This window comes from Oncorhynchus mykiss, chromosome 1 (assembly GCF_013265735.2).
Source record: "Oncorhynchus mykiss isolate Arlee chromosome 1, USDA_OmykA_1.1, whole genome shotgun sequence".
NCBI classification, from domain to species: domain Eukaryota; kingdom Metazoa; phylum Chordata; class Actinopteri; order Salmoniformes; family Salmonidae; genus Oncorhynchus; species Oncorhynchus mykiss.
In genome coordinates this window covers 74,348,036-74,363,990 of record NC_048565.1, presented here as the reverse complement: position 1 = coordinate 74,363,990, position 15,955 = coordinate 74,348,036, and the positions used below count along the sequence as shown (strand labels likewise).

At 40.2% G+C, this 15,955-nt stretch overlaps 1 protein-coding gene across 2 annotated transcripts in view; it reads left to right on the top strand.

The window, feature by feature from the left end:
• mgmt (O-6-methylguanine-DNA methyltransferase) overlaps positions 1 to 15,201 on the top strand; it is a 29,365-nt gene extending 14,164 nt beyond the window's left edge. The window contains exons 4-6 of one of the 2 annotated variants that reach the window (XM_021611387.2): positions 1,154 to 1,293; positions 3,613 to 3,760; positions 14,163 to 15,201. In XM_021611387.2, the coding sequence (XP_021467062.1) occupies positions 1,154 to 1,293; positions 3,613 to 3,741 (269 nt within the window). In that variant the 3' untranslated portion in view covers positions 3,742 to 3,760; positions 14,163 to 15,201. Of the gene's footprint in view, positions 1 to 1,153; positions 1,294 to 3,612; positions 4,252 to 14,162 lie in introns of those variants that run through there. The other variant, XM_021611379.2, reaches the window with a different exon arrangement.
• Positions 15,202 to 15,955: the final 754 nt, after the last annotated feature.

The following is a 15,955-nucleotide window of genomic DNA, read 5'->3' as shown; positions in this document are numbered from 1 at the left end:
CAAGAATTAGTGTAGAGAATCATTGTACCATCTAAAGCTCTGTGAAGCATTTTTAACTATACCCAAAAATAAAGTAATTTTAGCTGTTTGAAGCTGGTGTACAAAACTGAAAGTAAAAGACGCAAAAACAAAACTTAAGCACAGGAAGCATAGAAATTGAGCATATGGAACAGATCTACCGCTTACACTTGTTTTCAATGAGTGACAGATCTATAAATCACATTTCTGTTTGAATTTGATCAGGTCACCCAAAAAGTTACATAAAATCACATTTTATTTGTCACGTGTGGAATACAACATGCGTAGACCTTACAGTGAAATGCTTACTACAAGCCCTTAACCAACAATGCTAGTTTTAAGAAAAATAAGTGTTATGAAAGTATTTACAAAAATTAACTGAAGTAAAAAAGAAAGAAATAAAGTAGAAAAATAACAAACAATTAAAGAGCAACAATAAAATAACAGTAGTGAGGCTATATACAGGGGATATCAGAACAGTGAGTCAGTGTGCGGGGCCGGGCCACAGGTTAGTCGAGGGAATTAAGGTAATATGTACATGTAGGTAGAGTTAAAGTGACTATGCATAGATAATAAACAGAGAGTACCAGCAGCGTAGAAGGGAGGGGCAATGCAAATAGTCTGGGTAGCCATTTGATTAGCTGTTCAGTAGTCTCATCTCTTGTGGATAGAAGCTGTTAAGAAGTCTTTTGGACATAGACTTGGCGCTCCGGTACCGCTTGCCGTGCGGTAGCAGAGAGAACAGTCTATGACTAGGGTGGCTGGAGTCTTTTTGACATATTTTAGGGCCTTCCTCAGACACCGCCTGGTATAGATGTCCAGGATGGCAGGAAGCTTGGCCCCAGTGATGGACTGGGCCGTACGTACTACCATATTCCAGTTTTAACTAATTTACTGCCTGGTGATGTCACCAAAACAGGCTGAAATTTCAGGCGGTCTTTTCAAACAGCTAAAAGGGCATTATCATAATTTTCACAATTTCACTATATTATTCCAACATCATAGTGTGAAATATTATGTATATAAAATACAGGAAAATCACTTTTTACTGCACTGTGACTAATTATGCGTCAGTCTCTACCTTTATACCTCCGACTCACTCCCTCTATTTTACTCTTTCTCTTTTATCTTGCAGATTCCTTCACCAGCCGGGTTCTGCAGACTCTTGTGCGGGACGTGAAGGTGGGAGAGACGGTGTCGTATAAGCGGCTGGCTGAGATGGCAGGAAACCCCAGGGCCGTGAGAGCTGTGGGAGGGGCCATGAGGAGGAACCCGGTCAGTAGGGCTCTCTTTGATTGACACGTACACTCCTCTGAGATTAGCCATAAGTAGTCAGGACACCACAGTTGGCTTTAGTTTTACCAAAGGTATACCTCTTTTAGTAGTGGGTATCAAGTACATGGGTACTAAGTACAAGTACATACCTGTTACAGCTTCAGTAAGGCACAGACAGCTTTAGCATCCAGCCGTGATCGGGAGTCCCATGGGGCGGCTCACAATTGGCCCAGTGTTGTTTGGCCGGTGTAGGCCGTCATTGTAAATAAGAATTTGTTATTTTTGTTCTTAACTGACTTGCCTAGTTAAATAAAGGTTGCATTTTTTTTAGATGATGATTTATTCAAAATAAGAATTTAACTCAATCATGAATTTTATTATGAGTATCTGCATTATTGTAAAGGCTATGTTCAAATGAATGGCTCTTGTAGGAAACCAGTCATATCCTCTATCTTTTTTACTGGTGATTTTATTCAGTCTGTACAAAATGAAAAGCTAGAGGGAAAACGCTGTGTCTGCTTTTGATCAGAACCTTTGATCAAAGCCCGTTTAGCTCTGCCCATGTAGTGCTGTGGGCTAGTCGACTAAACTAAACTCCACGATTTGCGATGGAGTTGGGCAGAGACTAGTGTAGGCCGACTGGAGCTCCGACTTCACATAAGATTACTTTTTAAAATCAAAAACTACTGATTTCAGCACCCCAAAAATAGCCGCAATATCACAGAACAATGTCATTCATTTTATGTGACATCAGAGCTCCAGTCGGCTCACACTCGTCGCCAGTCAACTCCATCGTAAATTGAGTTGAGTTTAATCGGCTAGCTGTGGGCATGTGTTGGAGGCACTGCACAGCAGTAGTAGTAATAGTAGTTTTGTGAAGACACACACATTGTGTGTTTACAAAGTAACCAATGTATGTTTTAAAGTCTAAATGTATGGAAAAATAAGTACAATATTATGTGTTATGTTACACTGTAATATGCACGAAAAGTACCCTTACTCACGATTACATTCTAGAGTACTACCTTCCAGTTAAACAATAAAGAGTCTAGCCTTTTGGCTCATGATCTAGAATCAGATCCTCTCAATGTCAATTACTTGTCAGTACTGCTGATACACTTGGGCTTCAGCTGTGAAAAGCTCTGGAAAGTATTGATTTTTGCCTCTCTGTGGCACCTCTTTACCAGGATTTGAGTATTGATAAGCTTTAGTGTTCTTTCCCCGAGTGAAGAGGCTGATCCAAAGGCCTTGAGAGTACCCTACCTAGACTGCTCTTCAAACCCGGGGAACCCAGTATCGATCCACATAGCGTTGAAGCTTCCCTCTGTCAGTAAGGTTAATCTGGGGTCTGAAAGTTTTATTGCTGTTGACATGAGAGTGGTTTTAATGATCGATTTAAAACACACAGGATTTCCTACAGTAAGAGAAGGGCTGAAGGTACAGCCATCAAACTGTGACAACCAACCCTGAACTAGTGAAATCTAGTTAAATTACAGGGCTATGCCAGCTAATATGTAATTACTAATAACATGTTTTTAATATTTGATCATGACACCAAAATCCAGGTAATATGCAGGCAATATACAGGCGGCAAAAGAGCAACTCGATGTAAGCTAGGCTAACGTTTGAAAATGCAAACAACTGTTATGAAGTGCCCGCCCTATTGCCACTATTCTTGTTGGGATTCCACAATGAATGAACTTGTGTACTCTCACTTGTTTTATCCTTCACCAGTCATTTAGTTTACAAAGAACTCCAGACCCCCTGGCAGTCATCTGCAACAAGAGTAAACGCACCATCGACTTCCTCTTTTTAATGATCACAGGGTTATCAGATCTTAATGTTGACACCCTCTCCATTGAATATTCATCCTGCTGGTGTTTTTGCCCATTAATTTTTGATTGCTGCTTTGCTTTATACTATTAAAGAGTCAAAAATCATTTATAACCAAAGACTGAGAGTTCACGTTCAATGTGGATCCGTTCAGGATCAAACAAAGACACTTTTGACGTGGCTTTTTTACATGATCAAATGAAGGGAAAATGTTGTAGAATCATGTTTTCATATATAGCAAATCAGGGATGCCTCAGTGGTTCTGTGTTATCAAAGCATCAACAATTATGCTACATTCACAGTGTCTGTCTGTGTCAACATGAGAATGCGGTCCCTGAATTGTCACGTCACTTGACTAAACGTTGTTATGACATGGACGTATTATCTTCATAACTAGTGGTGTGAAACATAAGGAGAGGCTTGTTCAACCAATTGTACCCCCAATATTGCAAAAATATGCTATTTTTATTCATCTCTTCACCTCAGGTGCCTCTTCTCATCCCCTGCCACCGCGTCATCTCCAGCGGTGGTCAGAGTGGGATGTACATGGGCGGCAAAGGTAACCATCTCAAACAATGGCTGCTCACCCACGAGAAGGTCAAAGAGGAAGACTGAAGCACAATGATGTGATATAGTAAGACCAGTGTGGGATTATATTTTACAAAGCAGTGTTGACGTGTTATCCAGACAACTTCTATAACCATTCTGAAACCACTGTACTTCCTGAAGCAGTTAAGAGCTTTCTTTGTGTTATATGAGTGAACACCAACTATTATTTTTGACTGTTTATCACAGTAAGCAAGCTAACTCCTTTATCCTGCTTTGTGAAATACAACAGTAAGCAAGATGCGATGTCAACAATGAACCACAGCTGAGGAAACCTGTACATAGTTGCGTGACATGTGCACATGGGGCGGCTTCACAGTTGAAATGTGTGTCAGCTGTGCCTTATTTTGAAAATGCTGTCTATAACCCAAGGGAGAGCTTTCATGTTTTGATTTTATATCTGCTTCTGTTCTGCTTTGTCCGACTGTCCAGTCTGTGTTCTAATTGAATTCATGTGAAAGAATAAAGTGGAGGTTTAAGGGAGTGGCGGTGTTAGGGGGGTTAGTGTAGAGGCCTCAGTCTGCCTCAGTCTACCCCCCCCCCCCCCCCCCCCTCTAGTTGACCCTCAGTTTCAGAACGGCAGTAACAACGCTCTCTGCATTCCGGCAGCACAGTGAAATAGATTCTAACTATACTGCAGTGGGACAAGACAGGACAATCACATCCATAAAGAACAACTATGTGTATGCCAATACTACTGGTCTTATGTTCTACTAATCATACTGTATAGTTAATGTTGGTCTGAAATTAGAAGGCACTAAAATAACTTTAACATTGAACATTAAGAATTACAAACATATGTTCCCATGGGTGCCAGTTTGGGTTGCCAGTTATTGTTGGAATGGTTTCTCTAAATAATTATTTCCCCAAAAATATGTCACTTGAATCGTTTTCCTCCCTATGCTAAATCACTCTTTGTACCTTTCATTGGTTATTGTATTTCCTGCCAAGTGAATGCTTTGTTCAACATCCAGGAAAAAGGCTTGAAATTGTTTGTGAGTCATTAGTTTTTCTTCATTTAAGATTCACCTTCAACGACAGTGTTGAAATGTATTTTTATTTTTCATAAATACATTTAAAGTTTAAAAAGCTTCATCTTGAATAACCAGTCACTTAATTATTTTAAATGTTGTAGTTATACCGGAACAAACTGGAGATATAGTTTGCAATAGATGTTATTGTGTTCAGTTAGCCATCTCAAATATGGCTGAAATTTGAAGCACCATTCAGAGAATAATTTTAGAGCTTCTTTCTTGTAAAAATGATGATTTCCATTAGAGGGCAGTGTAGAACGGGAAACAGGCATACAAACGCAGCTTTCAATTCTTCAGTTGAACAATGGGATCAATTTCCAATTTGATGCCATTGAGATAAATTAAATATTTTTCCTGACAGCGAGGTATATGAAAGCAGCCTTGTAAAGAGTGCATGGACATTTTTCTGTGAGGATTAGATTGACTGTCATTTTAATCTATGCATTATATCATTTCTGCTATTCTATTTTTGCAAAGATGAATCAATGTCTACTGAACTGTAGTACATTTTGAAGCATCTTTGAATGCGTCTCTGCTGTACTGTTGGACTCACTTACAGCACTGTGCCATCAGAGCACAATTCCAGCCTCGATGTTGAAGCAGGCAGGCAGAAGGCTGTACACTGTCAGATGAAGAATGCATTTCAGTGTGTGGTTTCACACAGGACTAATGATGCCTGTGGTGGCTACAGGCTACAGTCAGCCCGTAACCAAGGCTGCTGTGACAGAGCCACCAGGGGATCATATTTAAAAGGAGCACACTCTGAAGTGCACTGTAAGCGCCCTCTTTGCTTGTGGCTAAGTCAAGTCTATGTAATAGGCTACACCACACAACAGAGGGAGTAAAAGGTAAACGATACGTTCTATGTATTTAGTCAGAGAGACAGGCTGACAGATTAGCAGATGTGTGAGTAGTTTGGCCGATACAGTTCAGGGATCAGAGAGAAATGCGTTATGCACTTTGATAACTTATTAGTATCATGCATGTGCAAGTACTCTGTTTCAGTATCATCCTGGCCATGTGATTCAATGGAATTATAATGGAATTATGGACACCATTAAAAGCGGTTGAGACTACTATTTTATTATCCGCTCTGTTAATCTCTGTGAAACCTCGAATTTTGTCCTAATATTTGCTTCTGTGTGTGTGCGTGTGTCTGTGTGTCAGTGTGTGTGTGCAGGCATGTGTGTGGGGGTAAAGTGGATGATATTGAGTCTGACTTCATAAATCACCCAGACACTGATAAACTCCCCATACACCCACACACCGCTAATGGGCAACCCTTAAGGAGTGTGGGTGTCTCGTGCAGCGTTTGATTCAACATTTATTAACGCCCTCACACACACACGCGTGCACACACACACACACACACACACTCAAAAGAGCTTCTGGAGGCCCGAGGAAAGGGTCGGTGGCATTCACATCGTTATTACAAGGATGTGACCAAGTCAGGCTGAATTAATCATTGCTGATACTGTTAAGATGTATTTTGGCTTCTGTAACAATATTTCACACCATTCCATTTCATAAGTTATATGCTGTCTCTAATGTAACTCCCTACTTCCCATCTCATATCCTGCCATCCCTCCTCATAACACAGTAATTGTCTGCCCCCACATCAAATACAGACACTCTGTGCTCCAACCTCACACAGTCGACCATAGTTACTCCCTATACTAATCCATCACATACCAGTGTAGTCACAACTCACATCGGCAATTTCTATAAAAGTCCTTCTCTGCTTACCTATCATGCAATATGTACATCAGTCCAGCAGCCTCATTTTACACGGTAGGCTTACACATACCGTTTGGTTGTGTATTCTAGTGCCTCAACATGTTAGTAGAACTAGAACACAGCGCCCAGCCAGAGGCAGTATAATGCCTTTGAGATTCCAGAGTATTACACATGCAGATAAGCATTGACCAACAGACCGATATTATACTGGGCTCCACTGCCCTATCATGTTCCCTCCCCCTCTGTCATGATGCCTCTCCGAGGCCCTGACACCAAGGCACCATGCAGCCAGACCAGCTTCCACAGCTGCTGCTCCAGCAGTCTAATACACTGCGGATGTAGATAGGCAGGGGCAAGGCCATGCAGATGTGGTCTGAGTTTGGCAGTGGACACGTTGTATCATCTGCAATGTCACACATAATGTTAACCCTTGTGGAAAAACCACATGATTTCACATGTGAAAATGTCCATGTTTTGCTTCACATGTGAAATCATGTGATGATATTTCATGAGATTTCACAGGCCCTCTGCAAACCAAAATAAGTTGTTAAGAAGTCATGCAGTTGCAGTGTTTTCAACATGTTGTGCATGTTAATTCACACAGTTTTTATTATTCAACATGTCCTTATCTGGGATTTGAACTCAGAACCTCGTGGTTCATAGTATCCCGATCTTCCTGCTACGCCACCATGTCTGCGTCAATAACTGATTTCACCTGTATTCCTACACTTTGGACTTTAAAGTAAACCTCAGCTTTGTTAAAAAATACACTCAAGAAAAACGGTTATATTTATCATAGTGATTCAGGAGTAACATTAAAACAAAACAATATGCCCCACCAACATTAGACAACTAATACAGAAAACCCTCAAATTGCTGAAATAAGTCAATTAAAGCAATGATGAGAGAATAGTCAGATTAGCTGATAACTAAAATTGCAGTGCAGATGGCACTCTGTTGCTAAGGGCTGATATGTATTATAGGTATTGAATCTGTAGGGGACTTCAGTGAGTGCTACATACTTTGTGGCGCAGTAGAAAGATCAGCATACTCTAAATCCAGAGGTTGTGAGTTCAAGTCCCAGGTCGGATCATATTGAAAAGTCAGCACTAAGGGATCATGTTGAATAAAGACATTGACACTAATTTATCTTAACAGTGTACCACTTACCTTAAAACACCCATACCATTTAATTACTTCCCTTACAAAAGTTTCATGAGAACAACTGACCTCACATGTGTCTCTTGTTTGTGAAAACAGCTATTTCACATGTGAAAATGTGATCATATTATGTGAAATAGCTGTTTTCACATGTTGAGCTGAAATGTTAATGTGAAAACAAAAGAGACACGTGAGGTCAGTTGTTCTCATGTGAAACCATATGTTCATATGTATAAAATGTTGAGCTCACCACATTTTCACATGTGAGTAGGATAAAATATTTTTACCTCTCATGTGAATTGCAGATTTACATGTGAAAATCTCATTTGCATTTTCACATGTGTAAACCTAACTCACGTGGAATTGCAGTTTCACATGTGAAAACACTCAAATGTTGTCACGTGTAATATATGGACACCTGCTCGTCAAACATCTCATTCCAAAATCATGGGCATTAATATGGAGTTGGTCCCCCCTTTGCTGCTATAACTGCCTCCCCTCTTCTGAGAAGGCTTTTCACTAGATGTCGGAACATTGCTGTGGGGACATGCTTCCTTTCAGCCACAAGAGCATTTAGTGAGGTTGGGCGATAATGCCTGTCTCGCAGTCGGTGTTACAATTAGGGCTGTGGCGGTCACGAAATTTCGTCAGCCGGTGATTGTGAAGCAGATAACTGTCAGTCTCACAGTATTTTACCTTTAATTAACATAAACACATTTAGCATGTCCTGGCTTCCACAGCCTACAAGCCACTGATGCAGACCTTTGTAACATCTACATTTTAAAAAGTCTAATATATCCATGTAATATAGCCTACACCTTCACAATAAACCTATTATTTATTTTAGACAGGTCTAAAGAAGCATGATTTGAAGAAAATGTAGTCTATTACAGAAGATATATGTTAGGTCCTGATGTGGCTATGTCAAATGGCTGTGGGCTACACTAGTTCATTTAGCAGACAAGATTTGCTTAGCATTCCGTGGCATTATTAATTTAATTTTAATTTCATTTATTTATTTAAATTTTATTTAACCAGGAAGGGCTCGTTGAGATTTAAAATCTCTTTGTCAAGAGCGTCTTGGCCAAGATAGACATCACCAAGTCATTACAAAAATTACAGACAAACAACATGAAAAACTACAAGTAATCTAGTAAAAACCATAGAATTCACAAGAGTATAACAAAATCAAAAACAGCAAATTAAAAACATTGACAGGTCAGGGAATCAGTCTCAAGATCATTCATCAGTGATTTAAAAATACCAATCGGGACAAGTTGTTCCAGTTTAAATGTCACGTCCTGATCTTAGTTCCTTTTTTTATGTCTCTATTTTGGTTTGGTCGGGGCTTGAGTTGGGGTGGGCATTCTATGTTTTGTTCTATGTTTTTTATTTCTGTGTTTGGCCTGGTATGGTTCCCAATCAGAGGCAGCTGTCTATCGTTGTCTCTGATTGAGAACCATACTTAGGTAGCCTGTTCCCACCTATGTTTGTGGGTAGTTGTTTCCTGTTTTGTGTTGTTTCACCTGATAGGACTGTTTCGTTTCTTACATTCTCGTTGTTATTTTTGTTTCGTGTTCTGTTATATTAAAATATTAACATGGACACTTACCACGCTGCGTGTTGGTCCGATCTTGACTACTCTTCCTCAGACGAAGAGGAGAATCGTTACATTAAAAGTATTTTGTAAGGCGTTTCAAGACGATGGCGCAGAGTACATAAAAGCCCTTTTACCAAATTCAGTTCGGACATTTGGAACAGTTAGCAGGATAAAGTCCAGCGAACGAAGAGAGTACCCACCACATTTCTGAACAATAAAAATGCCCAAGTAAAAAGGTAGTAAACCCAAAATGGCTTTGTAAATAAAAGTATAGAATGAAGAATTTATAGAATGAAGAATACAATTGAACAAAGCTGAATAGAATATAAACATTTTCTCCAAACGATTTGAGGGAGTGCGCACATGTGGCTATTCTGTGTTGAGAGGTTAACAAAGAAATAGGTACTTCTATATACTTAATTTATAGTTATTAATGTGACTTTAGTTGTTCTACAAACTTTGGACTATATGTTTTGATTTTAAATACATTGTAAGGCTGCATGATGAGACTCTGATGATGATTTTTTAAAAGTTTCTTAAAAGGCATGAGCTCTGCTTTGTTTTTTTTGCGCAGGCTGTATACATTCCAATAGTCTCTCATTCACAATTTGACAAGCTCTTGATAATTGCTCGGATTTCACAGCAGCATCCCATTTGTGTCCATAATGCACCCTAAAAAAAAGTATGCCTTTTGTGGCCCGAAGCGCCTCTCACTCACATGGCTCTCCATCACATGATCGGGTCTTTCTCACAGGCTACAAGTGAAGACAGACACATCAGGGACACAAATGCACGCGTCCTTATCCAATTTCAAGGTGCATATCGAAGATATTGGAAGAACTGTCCACATTTACTTTTTGTCAGCCAACAAGTTGAGTTGGCCTAACGAACAGCAAAAGCACTAGACTATGTAAATCTATTATCACCATAGTACAAAAACTACCTATTTTATTCTCTGCAGTAAATAAATATTCCAAACATAGTCTGGGACAGTTGTGGGATGCAATAGATCCCAAATGAATACAGCCACTAGCATCAAAAAACACAATGTGATTGACAACAGATCTGAACGTTTAGCTTAAAATGTTGATAAACTATTAGGCTATTTCTTCACATTATAAGCGCAGCAATTCACACACGGCAGAAGGCTATAATCGCAAATGTTGCATTAGCGGGAAAACACCATTATCAAAAGTGACCACAAATGCTATTACTCATGCAATGCTTTTATTATAAAGGTGCATTTTATTGTGAAAATGATCTTCCCCAAACTTGAACCTCGCATGCTGCTTATGTATTCCAGTTAGGCTCTACACCCGTTATAAAGTGGATTAATGCCCTTCATTTTAAGAAGTTATTTGGCCACTTTAGTTGTGATACAAACCTTATCAAAACCTATAGGCCTATGGGCTAGACTACATGAGGTGTGCCACTATGATTCGAAAAAGTTGAAGAAAAAAAAGCAGTTTCTTAAGCTGGACATTATTCACAAGTGATAGGCTAATATTGTCACCCATCAGACTATTCTTGATTTAATCTTGTCTTTACATATACTAAATCATATATGTGTGACATTTGTTTTGATTTAGAATGGACCATTATCATGCATCTGTCTCGATACAGGGGCAGTGGAAAAAACATGTCATCTATGCACTTAAACAGCGAATGGAGGACACTTTTACTGTCATGCCAGCCAGGTATGCTACACTCCTGTTGTAAAGATAAACAATGTACTTAATATTATGAAAGTTAAGAAAGTAGGCCTAGTCTATAGAAAGCTGATGGGATCCTCCTTTTAGTAGAGACCATCACTCTGTTTTCTTGCGCAATTGCATAGCCTATAGAAATGTTGCGCAACATGAGCTCATGGGAACTCATGAAATGTTTGATTCGATTTTCGATTACATTTGCATTGATGTCAGAGTGATTAGCGGGACAGTAGAGTGCTGAGTACCAGGCAGTTAGCAAGTTTGGTAGGCTACTAATGACCATCAGCAGCATCAGAGCTTGGAGAAGCCTAGTTATGTGACTAAACGGTCACGTGGACTTTGACTTCCTTCATGACTCGTGACCACCAGTGTGGCTGTAATACTTAACAGACCTAGTTACAATTCATCCCAAAGGTGTTCGATGGGGTTGAGGTCAGGGCTCTGTGCAGGCCAGTCAAGTTCTTCCACACTGATCTCGGCCATGGAAATCCATTTCATGAAGCTCCCAACAAACAGTTCTTGGACCTCGGTAGTGAGTGTTACAATTTTTACTCGCTACGTGCTTCAGCACTCGGTTGTTCCGTTCTGTGAGCTTGCGTGGCCTACTACTTCGCGGCTGAACCGTTGTTGCTGCTAGATGTTTCCACTTCACAATAACAGCACTTACAGTTGACCGGGGCAGCTCTAGCAGGTCAGAAATTTTACGAACTGAGTTGTTGAAAAGGTGGCATCCAATGACGGTGCCACGTTGAAAATCACTGACTTCTTCAAATAAGGCTATTCTATTGCCAATGTATGTCTATGGAGATTACTTGGCTGTGTGCTGTCAGCAACGGGTGTGGCTGAAATAGCCAAATCCACTAATTTGAAGGGGTGTCCACAAACTTTTGTATATATAGTGTATCACATGTTGAAATTTTGCATCTTCATGTTGTCACATTTATTTCTTCACAGGAGATCATGTTTTCACATGGGCTCAAATGTTTTCACGTGTAGTTTCATGTTATCATTAACTTCACATAAGATCACAAGATTTTTTCCATAAGGGAATCTCCAAAAGGTAGCATATAGTCCAGAACACTCAGACTTGTGTTTGTATGGGAGTGTCCGTGTGAACTTGTGAACGTGTGTGGTGCTGTATGCACTGCAGGGAGAGACATGGGCTGAGTGTGACTGAGTGTGTGTATTCCTTCACGTATTATTAACCTATGACTACAGCCTAGTTTTTAGAGAGTGGGAACCAGAGTGTCTCAGAAAGTGCAGGTCTAGCCTTGTTCTGTTGACGAAGGGGCGGCACTTCAGAGGCTCCAGGACCCCCTGGCACCAGTCTCCCCAGTCCCCCAGACAGACTGGGAGCATCTGGGCTCCGTCAGCACCTCTGGCCCCCGCAGACTGCGATCTATATGACGAGTCTGGGACAGGAGTGGACTGGATCAGGGAGAGGGAAAATAAGAGCCTTGGTGCCAAATACTGTCTGCAGCCTTGTGAGAAATACACTTTACCTATTAGAAGTTCTGTATGACTCGAGAAGATGCACTGTAGATATTGACCAATGTCTAGTGTCTTGTTTTTCTGTAATTCTATCAGTTTAATTATATTTTAAATTGAAGTGGGGGTATCTATGGCATCTGGATGTAATATACAAGTCTGTCTGAATGTAGTAGTAGTCAATAACATTAGTGTATACAGTATTTATACTGTGTTGTAAAGTGTGTTACAAATTGGATTCCATGTTCATACAAATACTCATGCAGGTCTACTGTATGTGTCAAGCTCTGGACTCATCCAGAGATAATTGTTGATCAGTTATATGTGTTTGATTGGTAGAGCTGGAGTTTCCTCTTACAGGAAAGCTTTCTCTGACTAGTCATGATTAATTATTATCCATTGATAATAAATACACCTGGCCCAATCAAACATGACAACATGTAACAACTCAGTATCTTTAAAATGTTTGAGATATTTAAAATAATATAGATGTGATTATTTTATTATGATTGATGATTTATAATTAAGTCAACCTGCCATGGCACTACAAAAGCCTGTGGGTTGGAATTGAATCTGACACATACACAGTTCTGCGTGTTAGGTAATTTGTTGACGAAGGGCCAAATTCATTTATGGAACAGCAGTATTGGCAGGCCTGGACACTCTGCTAAAAAGCAACGATAATCACAGAGGTTTGGCGCGGTGTTGACGTTTATTGTCATGAATCTTGCCCTGGAGGCAGTACTGAGGAATTTCTCCTTAGATAGGCCAGCTGCGAAGGGAAAATTGGCTATAGTGTAAAAATGTATGGATTTTTTGTTGTTGCTGCTTTTTTCAGGTTAGGTTTAAAATCAGATTTTACGACGTGCTAGCTGGTGACCACGAAAGCCTCCAGAACAAGATGCATGATGAAAAACGCTAACCTGCGTGTGACAAGGACTCTTCAGGAAAGGCCCTTACACGCAGGCTTTTGTTGGCCATCGCTCTGTTAGGTGGAGACGTCTTCATAAGGCCATTAAGGATAGTATTTTCTGTAGCGTGTAGACAATTTATGAGACATGTTCTTTTAGAGGATGTAAATTATAATGTTTTTATAGTGCCCTAGTTTTTTTTGAGTGAATTGTGGGGAATTACATGCTGGGTGCTGAGAAAGGTTTTAAGGCTGAACAGTAAGATACAGGTAAGGGTCCAGGCACATACTCTGGGGAGTTCAGGGATATGGGGTAAGAGTATTTGAACAATTTTGTGTCAATCTCATCGAGGACCCTGTCTCAAGCTTCCTAATCACTGTTCAGGTTTCTTTAAAACACACAGTTAATGATCCTCATTGACAGTCAAACTGGTGCTGTCACCCCCCCTAGGACACACAGCTCTCAGACCCTGCCTGTTTGTCACAGTATCTCCCACTCAGTGTCGACTGTAAGACCATGGCTGGTAGACAGTTAGTGGTTTGTACAGCGGTTCTGACTGAAAATGTCACGCTTCCTGTTGCTTTGCAGCTGCCACCTCTGCTACTTCCATTACTTTCTATAATATGCAGATGTTGTAACAACATTCCCAGACAAGGGGACTACAATAACTGTGTGATTCATGCAATGTTTCAGAGGCCTGTCAATTTCTGAAGTGGCACAATTAAAGGGAGAAATACAGTACCAGGTTTTTCACAGGCGCTGAAATGTGATTTTTTTTCTTTCTTTCTAGGAGTACTGTTTCATAAGGATTCAGAAATCCACCCAATTTTTACAGCCCTTTTCCTGAGTTGAGCTGTTCTGTGAGTCTTTGTGCGGCAAACCTGTCGCGACCCTCAGCGGATATGGAAATGGGGTAAGGTTTTATGGGCCAAAAGGAATGGACATAGTCAAGCTCAGGGGGCATGAATATTGGATGTTATTTCTGGTCTCTTTTTATGTAATCCATTGCCAATACATTATTAATAGATGATATCATATCCAGAACTAGTGGACAAAGCACTACTGAGGGGTACTATGAAGGGAGTTCTATGTGTCAGAGTATGGCATAAAAATGCAGTTGAAGTGATATTATTTTATCACTGTCGTCTCTCACTTTCTGACCTGGGTTTCTGTACTATGACTGTTCTTGGTTGAGTGTGCTTTATGGAAGAAAATCCTGCATATGTGGGTCTGAAATACTTTAGATCATTAATATAGTATCGAATGATTTTTTTTACCATTAGGATACTTTGCTATTCCACAGTGAATAAAGTAGATATATTTCTGCTGACCTATCTTTATCTATTTTTTCAAGCAGACCAGATTGCAGATAGACAGACCAGTGGTCACCCATGTGAACACATGATTTTATGTAAAGTTAATGTGATAAAATGACAACATGTGAAGCAACGTGTAAAAACAACATGGGGATGCAACATTTCATTTCTCAGAATATTGTATGATGGTACACTGGAGGTTTGTGTCTAGTTGTGGTGAAAATACGATAAATCTACAACCAGTTACTGTGTTTTAATTAAGGTGTTAATGTTAAAGGACAGTATGCTGATGTATGTTGATTAGTCGCGACTTAACCTCACTTAGGATTTTAACTCACAATCTTTTGGTTGTTAGCTACCTGAAGTTCCTCCTGCGCCACCATGTCTGTACATTTATTGCCAAGAATACGTTTCTGCACTTTGCCGAAAGCTACAGTAAAAATAAAGTAAATATATACAACAACTTCAAGGTATTATTTTTATAAGATGACAGTATTTAAATGTTCCCTTTATTTAACTAGGCAAGTCAGTTAAGAACAAATTCTTATTTTCAATGACAGCCTAGAATCAGTGGGTTAACTGCCTGTTCAGGGGCAGAACGACAGATTTGTACCTTGTCAGCTCAGGGGTTTGAACTTGCAACCTTACGGTTACTAGTCCAACGCTCTAACCACTAGGCTACCCTGCCGCCCCAAGTATGCTGCTGTATTCTGATTTCAATGCTGTACAATCTTCTAAAATGTTGCACTGTGACCACACTTGGGACTCAGCCTTACCTGGGATTTGAACTCACAACCTCTTATCAACCTGAAATTTCCTGCTACAGTATCAGATTGTAAAACAGATATGGCCACAGAGTTATTGGCAAGAATGCATTTCTGCACTATGCTGAATATGCTGCCCACTATGCTGCCCAGAATCAAGTAAATACTTGTCCAATTATCACCACCAGCGTAACATCAACGTAAAACTAACAGTGCTCAAGGACACTTGATGAGCAGTGGTATTAAAACTTTTTCAGCAGGGACCTGTCACATCTACTCTCCCTCTCCAGCGCTCGATGTCACCGGTCTACTAACCACCGGTCCTGGCAACCCATCATTACACATACCTGGCAAACTTCACCGAGAGCTCCAAGGTTGCCACGGTCATTTCCCTGCTGACCGGATGGGCATTGGAGTGGGCTACAACCACCTGGGAGAGAAGAGAAGAGAAGAGGAGCTGGGTTTGTATGAGAGGTTCCTGGCATTGTTCAGGACGGTCTTCG